Source organism: Grammomys surdaster, unplaced genomic scaffold (assembly GCF_004785775.1).
Source record: "Grammomys surdaster isolate TR1022 unplaced genomic scaffold, NIH_TR_1.0 130, whole genome shotgun sequence".
Taxonomy (NCBI): domain Eukaryota; kingdom Metazoa; phylum Chordata; class Mammalia; order Rodentia; family Muridae; genus Grammomys; species Grammomys surdaster.
In genome coordinates, this window is record NW_021604588.1 from 4,784,977 (window position 1) to 4,799,217 (window position 14,241).

At 35.0% G+C, this 14,241-nt stretch overlaps 1 protein-coding gene across 4 annotated transcripts in view; it reads left to right on the top strand.

The window, feature by feature from the left end:
- The window catches only part of Cop1 (COP1 E3 ubiquitin ligase), a 118,581-nt gene that overhangs the window by 87,343 nt on the left and 16,997 nt on the right, over positions 1-14,241 (top strand). For all 4 annotated transcript variants that reach the window (XM_028758829.1, XM_028758837.1, XM_028758845.1 and 1 more), the window contains 4 exons: positions 5,095-5,211; positions 7,534-7,651; positions 9,690-9,814; positions 11,068-11,228. In XM_028758829.1, coding sequence (XP_028614662.1) covers positions 5,095-5,211; positions 7,534-7,651; positions 9,690-9,814; positions 11,068-11,228 — 521 coding nt within the window. The remainder of the gene's footprint in view (positions 1-5,094; positions 5,212-7,533; positions 7,652-9,689; positions 9,815-11,067; positions 11,229-14,241) is intronic.

Genomic DNA, 14,241 nt, shown 5'->3' on the forward strand with positions numbered 1-14,241 from the left:
TGTGTTTGTGTGTGTGTGTATGTGTGTGTGTGTGTGTGTGTGTGTGTATATATATATATATATATATATATATATATATATTTTGCTTTATAGATACTACTTGGGAAAACAAAACAGGTCTGTAAATTACATGGGACCTTTTTAACCCTCATTTGTGATCTCCTTAGATTGACAGTGCTTTGTCATTGATTTTCAGCTTTTTCATTTCAGTGAAGGTCCAGATAGTGAATAGTGTAAACCCTGCCCTCCACTGCAGCACAGCAAAACCAGCTGTGGAAAATACAAATCAGGAGTGTGAACTTGTTCTACTGATTACAGAATCCCTGGATTTTTTTCAGAATAATTCCTCTATCTCTTGAGATACTAGGTTTTGTGATAATTTTTGGAAACAGCATTGTCAGTTTTATTCATGAGTTTTTTTTATTTATTTTATAAATACAAAGTGTATTCTGAGTTTTTTATTAAAAAACTACCATTTGAAAAACAAATTTAGGGAATAATAAGTACAAATATTTTAAGTTACTAGATAATAACCTTCATTTTGTAGGGTAATTATATTTTTAAAAATTTATTATTTTGCTAAAGAAAACCATTTCTTTACCTAGTAACAAAAGAAATAAAACTTGTATAGAATATTTAATGTTACTTAGCAGATTTCTTAAAACCAACTAGATAGAACTAATAATGAATTTGGTTTTTGTTCTTTTTCATTGTTACATTATTTTCCCTGCAGTCATTTTTATATTCTTTATTAGAACTAAAGTAGAGCATATGTAAGTAAATACAGTTGGGTTGGTTTTATTTTTTTAACTTAATTGCTTTGGATCTTCTCTTTGAAGAAGATGCTGTCTTTTTAAAATTAATTTTTATTAGTTCTTTTGAGAATTTCATGACTTTTAGCTATATTCCTCCCCTGCTCTTCTTCCAGATATGCCTCCACTTCTTTCACACCCAACTGTCTGACTTCTCTCTTTTTTCCACATTAAGTCCCAACATGTGCTGCTAGTATGTTCATAGGACATAGGACTTTCTGCTGGAGCTCAGTCTACCTACCAGTGGCAACACTCTTATCAACGAAACCTACTCTGACTTTCTCAGCAAGTGTCAGTTACCTATGGCTCTTACTCTAGGGGTGAGGCATTTTGTCCTCCTTGTGTCTCCATGCTGGTGTTTGTATAGGGCTTGTACATACAGTCATAACTGCTTTGTGACTTCGTATGTGCGGCTTCTTGGTTATGTCTGAGGACTGTGTTTTCTTGTATTTATTTACCACCTCTGTCTCTCAGTCTTTCTTCCCCCTCTGCCCTATTAGGCCTGAGTATTCTGATAGCTCCTGTTCTTGAACCTTGTTTAGTTGTGGGTCTACTTCTCTGATAAGGGTTAAAAAATGCATTGATCTGCATCCCTGCAAAGTGGAAAGGCTAGAGGTTCTGATGCTGTGTTTTAATGTCAGTTTGCCCTTCAAAGGGGAATTTTCATTACTTATTGCTGAAGAAAGAATTTTTTTAAGTTAAGTGAAATTATTACACACTTTTACAAAGGTATCCTTAGTGGATTATATACTATCTGTATATTTTGAGGACCATTGGATTTAAGTCACCCAATTTCTTCTACACTTGTTAGTGTTATGGTCTCCCCCCTCCCTCCCCCAAGTGACACAGGAACATAGTTTCTGGAGAGATAGCTTTAGAATATTGAGTTGATTTTAATTTTTTTAAATTTTATCTGTTGTTCTAGTTTTCAAAGGCTGCTGTAAGAAAGTATACCACAAACTGACTTGCTTTAAACAACAGAAAATTTTGCTCATTAGACTGGAGACCACAGATCTAAAGTAAAGATATTGAATGGGCCATGTTCTTTCTGAAAGCTCCAAGAAGAACAATTTATTGCTGGTTTTGTAGCCTAGTAGTTGTTTGCTTTGGATTTCTTATAGCAGTATTGCTTCATTCTTGCGTTCTCCATGTAGCCTTCCTCTCTGTACCTCTGTCTACTTGTGTATATGAGGACATCCTAAGTCAGTGTGCTTTCATCTTGACTACAGTACGAAGTGTCATCTTTCTAAAGACTGCAAGTAACATTCACAAGTATTATATTAGGAGCTTATGTATCTTTTAGAGAAGCACAGTTGATACACGCGTTCACTTTATAGTCATCATGAAAATACATTCTAGTTCTTACTTTTCTAAGTTGTATCTATAGTCAAATTGATGCTTGGGATTTTTGTTTGTTTTAAAGTCTTTTACTTACTCTTATTTTTGTCTGTTGGTGTTTTACCTGCATGAAAGTGCACTATACGCGTATAGTATTCTCAGAGGTCCAAAGAGGGTGTAAATGGAGTTATAGGCTCTTGTGAGCTACTGCAGAGTGGGAGCTGGGGGTCGAACCTGGGTCATCTGGAAGAGTGTCCAGGTACTCTTAACCTCTGAGCCATTTCATCAGTCCTTAGTTGATTTTCACAATATTTTTAACTTTAGTTATCTTTATGGTTTTGGCATCTACTGCTTTTTTTAAATAATCTCCCATAATGAAAATTATACTCATGGTTATTATTACTGTGACTTGCTTGAGTAATGTTTATAATTATATATAAAATTATAATGACTTAGCTATATTCATCCCCTAATGCTAATAATTATGATTGCATTTTAAAACCTGGTATACTTTTAATTTGACTATCATTCTGTTAGTTCATGGCTACTTGTATGCTTCTTTGTATTTGTTACTAGCTCTAATATATAACAGTTGTTTGTATAACACTTGTTTGTAAGAGATTTTCAAGACGATTAGTGAGATTGTGGAATTACAGTAATTGTTCCGCATGTTTGTTGGCTTGCTAGAGTGTAACTTCATACAAGCCCACTTTTAGTGTAATCTGCAAGTGTGGTGGTGCTTTAAGTGATTCATAAAGGAATACAAATTGTACATATTCATAGGGTACCTTGTGGTGCTTTAAAATGTGTGCATTGGGTGTAATATTTAACTCAAGATACTCTATCATATCTCCTCATACATTTATTATTTTATTGCGATGAAAATATTCAGAATCCCTTCTAGTATTTGAAATATACAATACAAAATTCTTAGTTGTTTTTCTCACTATAACTTAATACCCACTGATAAATCCTTTATATTTTCTTATCCTACCTACCCAAGGCTACTATCATTTTACTTCCAACTTTTTAATTTTAGGACACAGTACTTGGTTCCTTATACCTAGCTTTTTTTCATTTAACAACGTCTTGAGATATATTTATACACACACGCACATATATATATATATATATATCTCATAATTTTACCCATTCATCAGTTGACAAACAGCTTATTTCTGTATCTTGCCAATCATAAATAGTGTTGCAATAAACATATGAATGCGGGCTTCTCAGTAAATACATTTTACATTCTTTTTTTTTTTTTTGTGGATTACCTTGTAATGGGATTACTGGATCATAGTAGCCCCTTTCTCCACAGCCTAGCCAACATTCTTATTAGAGTAAATTATTGTTTTTATTTGCATTTCTCTGGTCAGCCATGTTGAGCCTTTTTTCATGTATCTCTTTCCCATTTGTATTTGTTCTCTTGAGAAATGTCTTTACATTGATTGCTTATTTTAACATAAACATTTTTTTTCTTTTGTTGAATCAAATGCCGGTCCTCTACAAGAACAGCAGGTGCTTAGAAAGTTCTCTGCCCTGTAATAAAGTTATTTTGTTAAATTGCAAGTTACGAAATGAGTATACAGACATCATAGCACAGTTATACATTGATAGCAAGTTGTCTCAAATAAGAAACAAGGAACTAATGACATAATAATTGTATAAAGTTTACATGTGTTAACTGAGCAAATATTTGTCTTATTAAAAAAGACATAAACCAAACCCAATTGTTCTGTTTAAAATTGTTACTCTGATGAGTCTCTCACATATTTTGGTAACAAATAATTTTTACTTAGAGATTTCATGTATAAATTATGAAATCCATTTTCATGGAAGTGTTCTTTGTTGAGACCCTTTGTAGTTACTCCTCTTTAGAGGTAACTTTGTCAGTAGTCTTTTAAGTGTCCTAAAGTTTTCTAGGGTTTCAACCCCAAATACATGTTTGAGTCACTTAGGAAGCTTTAAGTAAAAGTAAAATTATCATCATGTACGCATGATATGAGAATTGTTCCTGGATTAGACATTGAAACAGATTTTTAAAATGGGTAAAAATGGATAGCAAACCCCCACACACTTTTAATACTTATTTATTCTGTTCATTTTATCTGTGCCTGAATTTTGGCAAGTTTAATCTGATACGGGTTTTGTTCAGGTAACCACGTGATTGTGATAGCACGCCATGTCCACAAGTCAGCATTTTGCAGCACTTCTTCCCACCTTTTGGCTCTTACAGTTTCACTCTTCTAAGATGATCCTAAGATATTCCTCACTTGTGGTGTACACATCGGAGGGTTAATATACATGTCCCAGTTGGTGCTGAGCACTGATTCTTATTCTCAGTGTTTGGCCAGTTATGCATTTTTCCATTGACTACTTTCCAATTTAAAGAAGTTGCTTCATTGACAAAGTTTGAGATCAGCCCAGATCTATCCACAACTGGAGTTTTGAAGAGTTTTAAGATTTTTTTTTTTATCTTAACATATCTCATACATGTGAAATGTGTGGTTTTTATCAGAATGTGCTCTTAACCTTTGCTATAGAATATTAAGATTAATTATATACAAATAATTATATATACATATAATATAATGTATAATTATATGTATATATACACACACATACATACACAGACACACACACACACACACACATATATAAATAATGGACCTACCATCTGGCTCCAGAATAGTGTTTTGTACCATTGTCTTTTGAGTCCTTGATACCTATCTTTGTGGAATCACTGTTCATATCTGTTGATTTTTAACATTGAAAGTAAGCTCTCAGATTCAAGAACTGTTCTGTCACATTATCATTCAGCTCGATTTTTTTTGTCCCAATAAAATGTTTTATATTGACGCAAAGATATTTGAGTAACACTTGTTACTTACAGAAACATTTGCTTAGTGTATTGTTTTTAATTTTATCACTGTTTCCTTAGTGAAGCTGTGGTCCACCAATTTAGACAATTCTGTGGCAAGCATTGAGGCAAAGGCTAATGTGTGCTGTGTGAAGTTCAGCCCCTCTTCCAGGTACCATCTGGCTTTCGGCTGTGCAGGTAAGAAATTAAAGTAAATTTATCTTATTTTGATTTTTGTTTTAACATGCCTAAAAGTGCATTTGAAAATGAATTGGCTACTTTTTAAATCGTAAGTTTTTCTTTTCATCATTAAGTTATGATATACTGAGAGGTGCATCATTCTCATCTACTGCTTTTCCTGACTGTGATATTCTGTCACCTATCTTTAACACATTGAGAGGGGCTTGTGGATTTTTGTTGGTTGTGTGCTAAATGTTTTAGAGACTAACAGAATAGTATTTATTAAACAGCTGTACTGAAAGGATAGGGAAATTTTTAAGAAGCCTATTAGGTTCTTTGACTGTAGTCATTTCCTGTTATGCATAAAACACTGAAGGGGAATAAACATGCCAATTATTTATCACAGAGTACATGTTAATGTAGTATTTTTTAAAGATACATGTTCTAGTCATAACAATGAGTTATCTGGAGTATTTTTGTCATTCAGCTTTATGCTTGTACACAGAGTGGCGGTTTTCATTGTGCAGAAGCCATGAGTTTCAGAATAAGTCACATTCTCGCCCTACTTGTAATTTTTTGTGTTTTTATTTTTTATCCCTTTAATTCTTACTTTAAAAGTAAATACCTATAATTCAATATGTGAAAGTTCCTGAAAAGCTAACAACATGTACAGAGCACATTAAAACTGTTGAAAAGGAACACGTGTTCAAGCTTTAACCATCATCAGTGCTTCTGTTTCCATATGCCTGTCATGTCCTGTTGATATACTCTCTCTTCACATTAACCAGAAATGTAATCTTGAACAAGTTAGCTCTTACAAGTGGATTCTCATGTTGATGCTTAGCTTATTGTGTACGTGCTAGGTATACACATCTTGAAATATTTCTTCCTGGTATAAATTCTGATTATTTTTTTACTTTTCCATTTAAGGATTAATATTCACATTTTCTAGGTCAGCAAAATCAATGTATTATAAAAATAATTAACAGTAATTAGTTAGAATTACAAATATTTAATAGTTCTGGGATCATTATTATTGATGTTGTATGTTTCCCCATTTAATTTCATGCAATGAATTTCTTTTAATTTGGATTGTTTTCATAAGTGAAATTTGATAGCTTGTTTCCTGTAGGGTCTGGAATTTCTCTGGTCAACTTTTCTTTTTTCTGTATAATTTTGTTGTGATTTTAAGCAGAGTAATAGTTCCAATTCTCTGTTGTGCTACCTTTTTTTCCTCTGGTCCATGTGTCCCATATTCCATTACTAACCACCATGCTGCATCCAGGCAACAACACACAAACTGGCAACCAACGCAATCCAATTGTACAAAGATCTGAGGCTTACAGTACATTTAAGAGTACCTAGAAAGTGTGGTTTATCATGTAAGCCTCTACCTGAGGCTAAAGTGGGCCCAGCTACCTTTTCCTCAGCCACTTGCCTCTTAAAAGACACTGATTTTTTTTTCCTTCTACAATGATCAAGAACAAACTATACCACATGTTTCCTATGCAGTGAGTTGACTACTACTTTCTTTAATCTCTAGTGATAATGGCGTTGTCCATGTTCTGCTAGATATTGGGTTCAGAATGGCAGACATCTCAGTATGAGTCATCCTTAGAGCCCACAATCTGATAAACAGAGACTAGACATAGGACCATGGTATTGTGGCCTGTCTGCTGCTCTGGTATTGGTATAGTCGGAGACTAGACAGCTAAGACAGCCACAGGTGATGCTGGCCAGAATACAAATTCCTTTTACTCTGGCCACAGATCCCTCCCCCCAACCCCCACCCCAGCACCAGGGTGAGTTTAGAATGTGGTTTTCTCCAAGATACAAAAGCTCTAGGTTTTAGTGGCCTGGTAATGTGTGGTTTTTCTTTAGCCTCAGGGGATTGGAGTCTTGCTTAGCTTTGTGCTATCTAGGCTCAAGTAAGAGGTGGTAGAGGCAGATCATTGATACCAGACCAGCTTCACCCATAGTTTTATTGCATGAGCACTGACTTGGGCTTGTCAGATGGTGGATTAAGTTTTAAGCCCCAAGCTAGTTTTTTTTTTCTTTCCTCTCTACCCTTAGCTAGCTGTTTCTCTTTTCTTTCTGTTGCTGTCTTTTGTGTTTTATAGTCTTCTTGCTTTTGTTGGGCTAAAACAAGATACTATGATCTCTCTCCTGGATTCCTTACCTCAGTTTTCATAAACAATGATTCAAAATAATGTTTGAATGTTAAGATGATCTCCCTTACTCAGCCACCCCCTTGCTCTGATGAAAACAACAAATCCAGTTAAATCGTTTGCCTTCCTTTTCTTCACTTGGTACATTTATCTCTTAATTTTATTATTTTAGATCACTGTGTCCACTACTACGATCTTCGTAACACTAAACAGCCAATAATGGTGTTCAAGGGACACCGAAAAGCAGTGTCTTATGCCAAGTTTGTGAGTGGTGAAGAAATTGTCTCTGCGTGAGTATTCTCCTTGGAGGGTCAGCTGGATACAGAAGTCTCATCATTGATGTTGTAGGTTTATGCAAAGAAGGACCTTGGATTACTTTCTCAAATAGCAACAGATTTGCATGTCTTCCATTGAAATACATGTATCTTACCTGCTTTGTTTATTTTTATATTACTTGTGAATGTTACTTTTTGTTAGGCCCTCTTGTATTTATAATTTATTTAATATTTGAACTTCCAATTTGATTTCTATTACTACAATGATTCAGAATATTGTTTGGATGTTAAGATGATCTCCCTTACTCAGCCACCACTAGAGGTAACCAGTATGTTTGGTGTGATAGAAAGAAAAATAATTTATTTGATTAAAGTAAACCAGTGTGTTACTACGTAAGCCTACCTTCATTATAGTAGTAGACTGATGATTGGTTTTAAATGACTTCTTGATTTTTTTATAATAACCCAAACCAGTTTATCATTAAGATCTATTTTAAAGAGAACTTTGTAAGTGTGCCTGCTTATACTCAGCAAATGTCCTTTGTAAAACCTTTTAGTTGCCATTTTTAAATAATAAAATGTCAGTGATATAAAGTAACTTAACCAAACTACAGAACTTTTATAATGATACAGGTAATTCCATATTTTGGTTATCTATCTTATAATCTAGTAAATCCATATATAATTTCTCGCTACAAGCTTTCTTATTTTTTTACTTGGTTCCTTATCTCTCTTAGAAGCTTGTTTATACCAATGCCTTGAATTTTGCTTTATATCTTCACCTTCTCACCAGTTGCTCTAAATAAGAATTTGGTGATTTGGCAAGACAGCAGAGGACAAAAAATATTCATAACTGAGCTCTCCAAGGGAGTTATGTGGGTAGTTAATTAATGAGCTTAAATTAAGTTGTAGCTAAAGTGTACTCCTTCTTGAAAATAACTATAATAGGCAGTAAATAACCAAAAATGAGGTACGCTGTAAGTGAAAACATAAAAGAACATTCATCGCAACACTGGATGAACAACATGAAACAGATTAGAGCACATTTCTTGTAATTTTTTCTTAAAGATTTATTTATTTAGTTTATGTATATGAGTCATGCACACCAAAAGAGGGCATTGTATCCCTTGGTTGTGAGCCACAGTATGATCCTGGGAATTGAACTCAGGACCTCTGGAAGATCAGGCAGTGCTCTTAATCTCTGATGTCCAACTCCCAAAGCACATTTCTAAAAGACCTGAAATACTCAGACCATTGGGATCTTGCAGTATTCAGTTGTCACCTACTGAACCTCAGTTTTCTCATCTTCAAAATGGGGCTAATAATAGCACTAAGTTTTTAATCTTTAATGTGATAAAGTAGGTAAAACCTGTATCATACTGTCCTGTTCAATGATCAGTGTAATTAAAAAGATTTAATTATGTAGCCCTTAATAAATATATAGTGCCTTAACAAAAGTATAATCAAGTAATTCAGTATTGGAAAGCAGTTTGCAAAATATCAGTCCTAAAATTGCCTTTGTCTAGTAGAATTACTAATAATCTTTATTCAAAAAAAATTCTTTTGGGTAAATTCTTTCAGCAAAATAAACTACATCATGTAGTTGTATTTCCAACAATACCCCTCACCTGGAGGGCATAGCATGAAAATAATGTATGTCTACTATACTACTAACTCACCAGTTGAAAGATAAATCACAATGAGAAGAATGAAGGTTTCCCTGAAATGAAACACATCTCTCAGGGCAAAGTCTCATTATTGATTGATGGTGGGACAGTGGTATTGGCGCCATTAATGCTTGCTTTCTGTCTACCCAGGCATTATTGAAAGTGTATTAAACGAGTTCAGTTTGTATAGGATTGGGTTCATTTAATTCTATAAAGTAGATTATTACATCTCATATTTCTCTGTTAAAACTGGAGCCAAAGAGGACAAGACTCAGATGCGCCACCACAGTTCTAACCACAAAATTAGATTGCTTTTTAAAATTAACTAGTTGTGATAGTTTCATGCCATGAAATCAAAAATTTGCTCCTCTTTGTGTTTATCTCAGCTCAACAGACAGCCAACTAAAACTGTGGAATGTGGGGAAACCATACTGTCTACGTTCCTTCAAGGGTCATATTAATGAAAAAAACTTTGTAGGCCTTGCTTCCAATGGAGATTATATAGCTTGTGGTAAGTGAACTTGTATTTTTGAACAAACTTTACAAATACATCTCATGGCACTTTTCAGTGCGTTCTGTGCACTAGGAAGGTAGCATCGCAGCCTTGATGCCTAGAACTGTATCCTTTTCTTCTCTAATCACCCTGGGGAGCACTAGTTTTCATTTCTGCATATGAGCCCCATATTCATAGTATTGTCAAAGATTTCAGTGCTTGCTTGTCATTCTAAATATGCCATACTTTCTGTAAGTATGTTGTAAACCATAGAAACTATTAATTTCTGTTAGTTATATTTCAAGAAGACATCTTTTCAGAAGCTTGATACTCCTTTTACCCTGTCTAGTATCTTTTTGATTTAGCGATCTGTTTGGCTTACATGAATCTAATTCATGAGTTTTTATTATATTAGAATTTGTGCAAATTTAAATCTGAAGTAGAAAAATTCATTTTGCTATTATTCAAATGTTCTCATAGAGTAAGTGAACTTTTGTCAACACTTTTAAATGATATTGCTTTATTCTATATTGCCCTTATTCTCCTAATGTATGATCTTGAATACCACCAAAGTAGATATCAGCACAGTTATCCTTAGAGTCTCCTGAAGTGTGTCAGGTTGATGCTATGTGGAAAGTGGAGAGTCAGTTTGGGCTATTCAGATTGGCCTTTGAAGTACTACAACCTTCATTTTCCTCTCATCATGGTAATAGTTTCAAATGCAGTTTAAGATTCTTGTTTCAGTAACAACTTTTTAATGCACAGAGCTCTGCTATGACTGATTTTTTTATGTATATATTAAAAAAATTTTTCAGTTTTAGAATTATCAACACTGTTAAGTCATTTAACAGTGCTTATATATTTAAATTAGTAAACAATAGTTTTTGTACCCTTTCTCAAGTGGTTCCGAAATTAATTGTTCATGTGATCTTATCTTTCAGATTTAAATATAAAGATAATTAGTCTCTTTAATAAAACTAACAATTACTGTCTAAATGTCATGTTTGGGAACTGGGGCTAGAAATGAAGTCCACTGTAGCTAAAGGACTTAGACTGAGTTTCCGCCACGGAGTGGGGAGGGACAGATAGAAAGGACGGAATTCTAGCCGGCCGGCCATGGTGGCCAGACACCTATGGTCCTAGCATCTGACAGGCAGAGGGAAACAATTGTGAGTTAAAGGACAGCCTATGCTACATAGCGAGACTCTCAAATAAATATTTATGTATTCTAAGTTTTTCCATTCTAAAACAATTACTTTATTTCTTTGTAGGAAGTGAGAACAACTCCCTCTACCTATACTATAAAGGACTTTCTAAGACTTTGCTAACTTTTAAGTTTGATACAGTTAAGAGTGTGTTAGACAAAGACCGGAAAGAAGATGACACGAATGAATTTGTCAGTGCTGTGTGTTGGCGGGCACTGTCAGACGGGGTAAGTTTTCATATATACATTTTAAGCATGTCATTTTATATAATGTTCATGAATACATGTAATAGATTGTTTTATTGCTTTTGTTTTAGATTTTAAGGTATAACTGGGTAAATGGTGTTTTCTCTTTTTGTCGGGCATCACAATGCCAGGGGTGGGGGCAGTGTTTTTACAGTTAGTATAAGTATAGCGTCTATAAACTTGACAGCAGTAATGTAGCCCTTAACATTCACTACTGCATACTGACTCACACAAAGCAGCTTTCAGTCCTGAATGTCATAGCCAGGTATAAATATAAATAAATATAAATATACCGAGCCATAAATCTTCTGTACCATATTTTAGCTTAGCATTTTATGTCTGTTTATATAAACAAGTACTCAATACCAAGTATATCACCAGTTTACTTAGTACTTAGTATTAACAGTAACATATAGTATAGATTGTAATTTAGGAGCAATAGATTTTATGTATATCCTGGGAAAGTGTTGGGCTGGATCATGGAGCTTTACATAAGTATGTGATATAATGTTTCCATAACAACAAAATTAATGAACAGGTCATTTCTTAGCATGTCCACACTTGCCTTGAAACATGACAGAAGAATTTCCAGACTAGGAATGAGCTACACTCAGAGAAGCTCCTTATAGGCAGAGAACTTGGGTTCTCGTGTTCCTAAGCTCCATTGTGTGTGTGACTGTAAGTGAATAAATATGATCTAGTGTAAAACAGTGAAAGGTAAGCTGTCACATTGAAAATCAACTGCAGACCCTGTGCATCCCTGACATTGAACTGGGAGGACTTGGACTGAGGGTGCCCATGAAAACAGACTTAAATTATCTGTAAAAGAAAATTAACATAATTGCTTTGCTCATTTATTCTTTTGCTTTTTAAAATACAGTAAGCAGGGCACAGTAGCAGCTAAAAGAGCACAGGAAAATATAAGACAAAAAATAGAAATTTAGCATAGCAGCACACAACAGAAACAGAATGATAACAGCTCTGGATTACAATCCACTCACCTGGCTTATAGTAACCATGCTTATAAAATGAAAGACATGATTGAAAGTTTCATTTGGGAATTGGAAACAAATTTTAAAATGAAAACACACAATGAATTCTGTGGATGAGTTAAATGGAAGATAAGGAGGAACAGAAAGAGCTGCCACCAGTGACTAAGTTAGGAGGAAGTGTATAGAGGAAAGCATGGAGGGGAAGGGATATGTTTCTGTTGGTAGAATACTTCTTGTTGAAGCATGAGGCCCTGAGTTAGGTCCCTAGTTCCTACATAAGAAAGGCTAAGCACACTGGCCCACACTCATCATGCTGTGGAAGCAGAAATAGCGGGATCCCTGGAGGATTTTGTCTAGTGAGTCTCAGAAGAATCAGGTGGAGCATGACTGAGGAAGACACTACTGTCAGCCTTTGTCCTCTTTACACTCCCTAAAAGGACTGTGCTGCCAATATGATGGGCAAATGAAGAAATGAAGGAAAGGGTCCAGAATATCATTTACTATATTCAGGAAGAGACTATAAAATGTGAGAAGACAAATAATTTTTTAGGAACAAGAGTTAGAAGTCACCATTTTTCAGAGTCTTAAAAAGTTAATAAAAGACATCAAGGTAAAGATTAGTTGAACCGTAGATCTTCAGGGAGTGGAGATGTGGAATGCACAGTACCTGTCAATGTAAATACCATAGGACCTCCCTTGGATTGTCTTCTCACAGCACTGTTTCATTGAAATACATTAAGACAAAGATAAACTCTTTATCCTAGTTTCAGATGAATCCCTTATTTTTAAACACTTTTAGTGGACTAGAGAATCATGAATTGACATACCAGCCCTGCCTCTATATGTATACTCAATAGTATAAGAGTGATTGAAAAACAAAGCATACTATTGTGTTGAGGTAAACTAACTGTCTCTGGGTGATAATATGTACACTGAGTGTGAGTCAAGAACCCTGCCTATAAGAGCTTGAGCGCTTGGTCTACTGAGTTTAAAGATTTGTGGTGCCATACGTTATTTTCTTCTGTATGGCTTAATAATTTTTTGCTAGATAAACACCAGTTGTCTTATCTTCTGACTCTTGCTAATGATGTGGTCTTTACTATTTGATGGAATGGAATGGAATGGAATGGATGGATGGATGGATGGATGACATGAAAGGATTCCACATGAAGATCAAGCTGCATATCTGCGCTGTGTGTGTGTGTGTGTGTGTGTGTGTGTGTGTGTGTGTGTGTGTGTGTAAGGGTCCAGGTTAGTTGACTCTTGTTCGTCTTCCTGTAGAGTTCCCATCCTCTTTGGATCCCTTAATCCTTCCCCTGACTCTTCCACAGGACTCCTGAGCTCCTGAGGTTCATCTGATGTTTGGTTGTGGGTCTCTGCATCAGTTTGGGTAGAGCCTCTCAGATGACAGTTATATTAGGATCCTGTTTACAAACAGTGTATGTATCATTAATAGTGACAGGGATTAATAGTGACTTGCTCATTGGATAGGTCTCAACTTGGGCTAGTCATTGGTGGGCTTCTCTAGTACGTGCCAAAGACCTGGGAGGGGGGCACCCTCTAGGATGTCTATGGGGTTGACTTTAGCTGAAACGCCTAACAGTGGGGCATACCAGGCAGGACTCCTAGTGGAAGGATCAGGTTAGCAACCCACTCAAAACTTTTGACCAAAAATGTATCCAACCTACAAAATGGACAGGAACAAAGAGCAGAGATATTTTGTTTTGTCAAAAAATTGTTTAATTTTAATGTAATAGGCTATATGATGCCATTTTTATGCAAATACATAAACTACTTTTAGCAGCCCCACCCACATACCACTGCCTTCTCTTTTTTTGTTGCCCCCCTATTAGTTCCCTTTGTTTCCATATCTACTTTAATGTTATCTGTGCATATGATTTTCTATGTATATATAAAGTCTAGGACCCACCATTGAAACACAACATGTAATATTTGTCTTTCAGAGACTGGTTTAACTAACTTACTGATAATCCTCTGTTGCA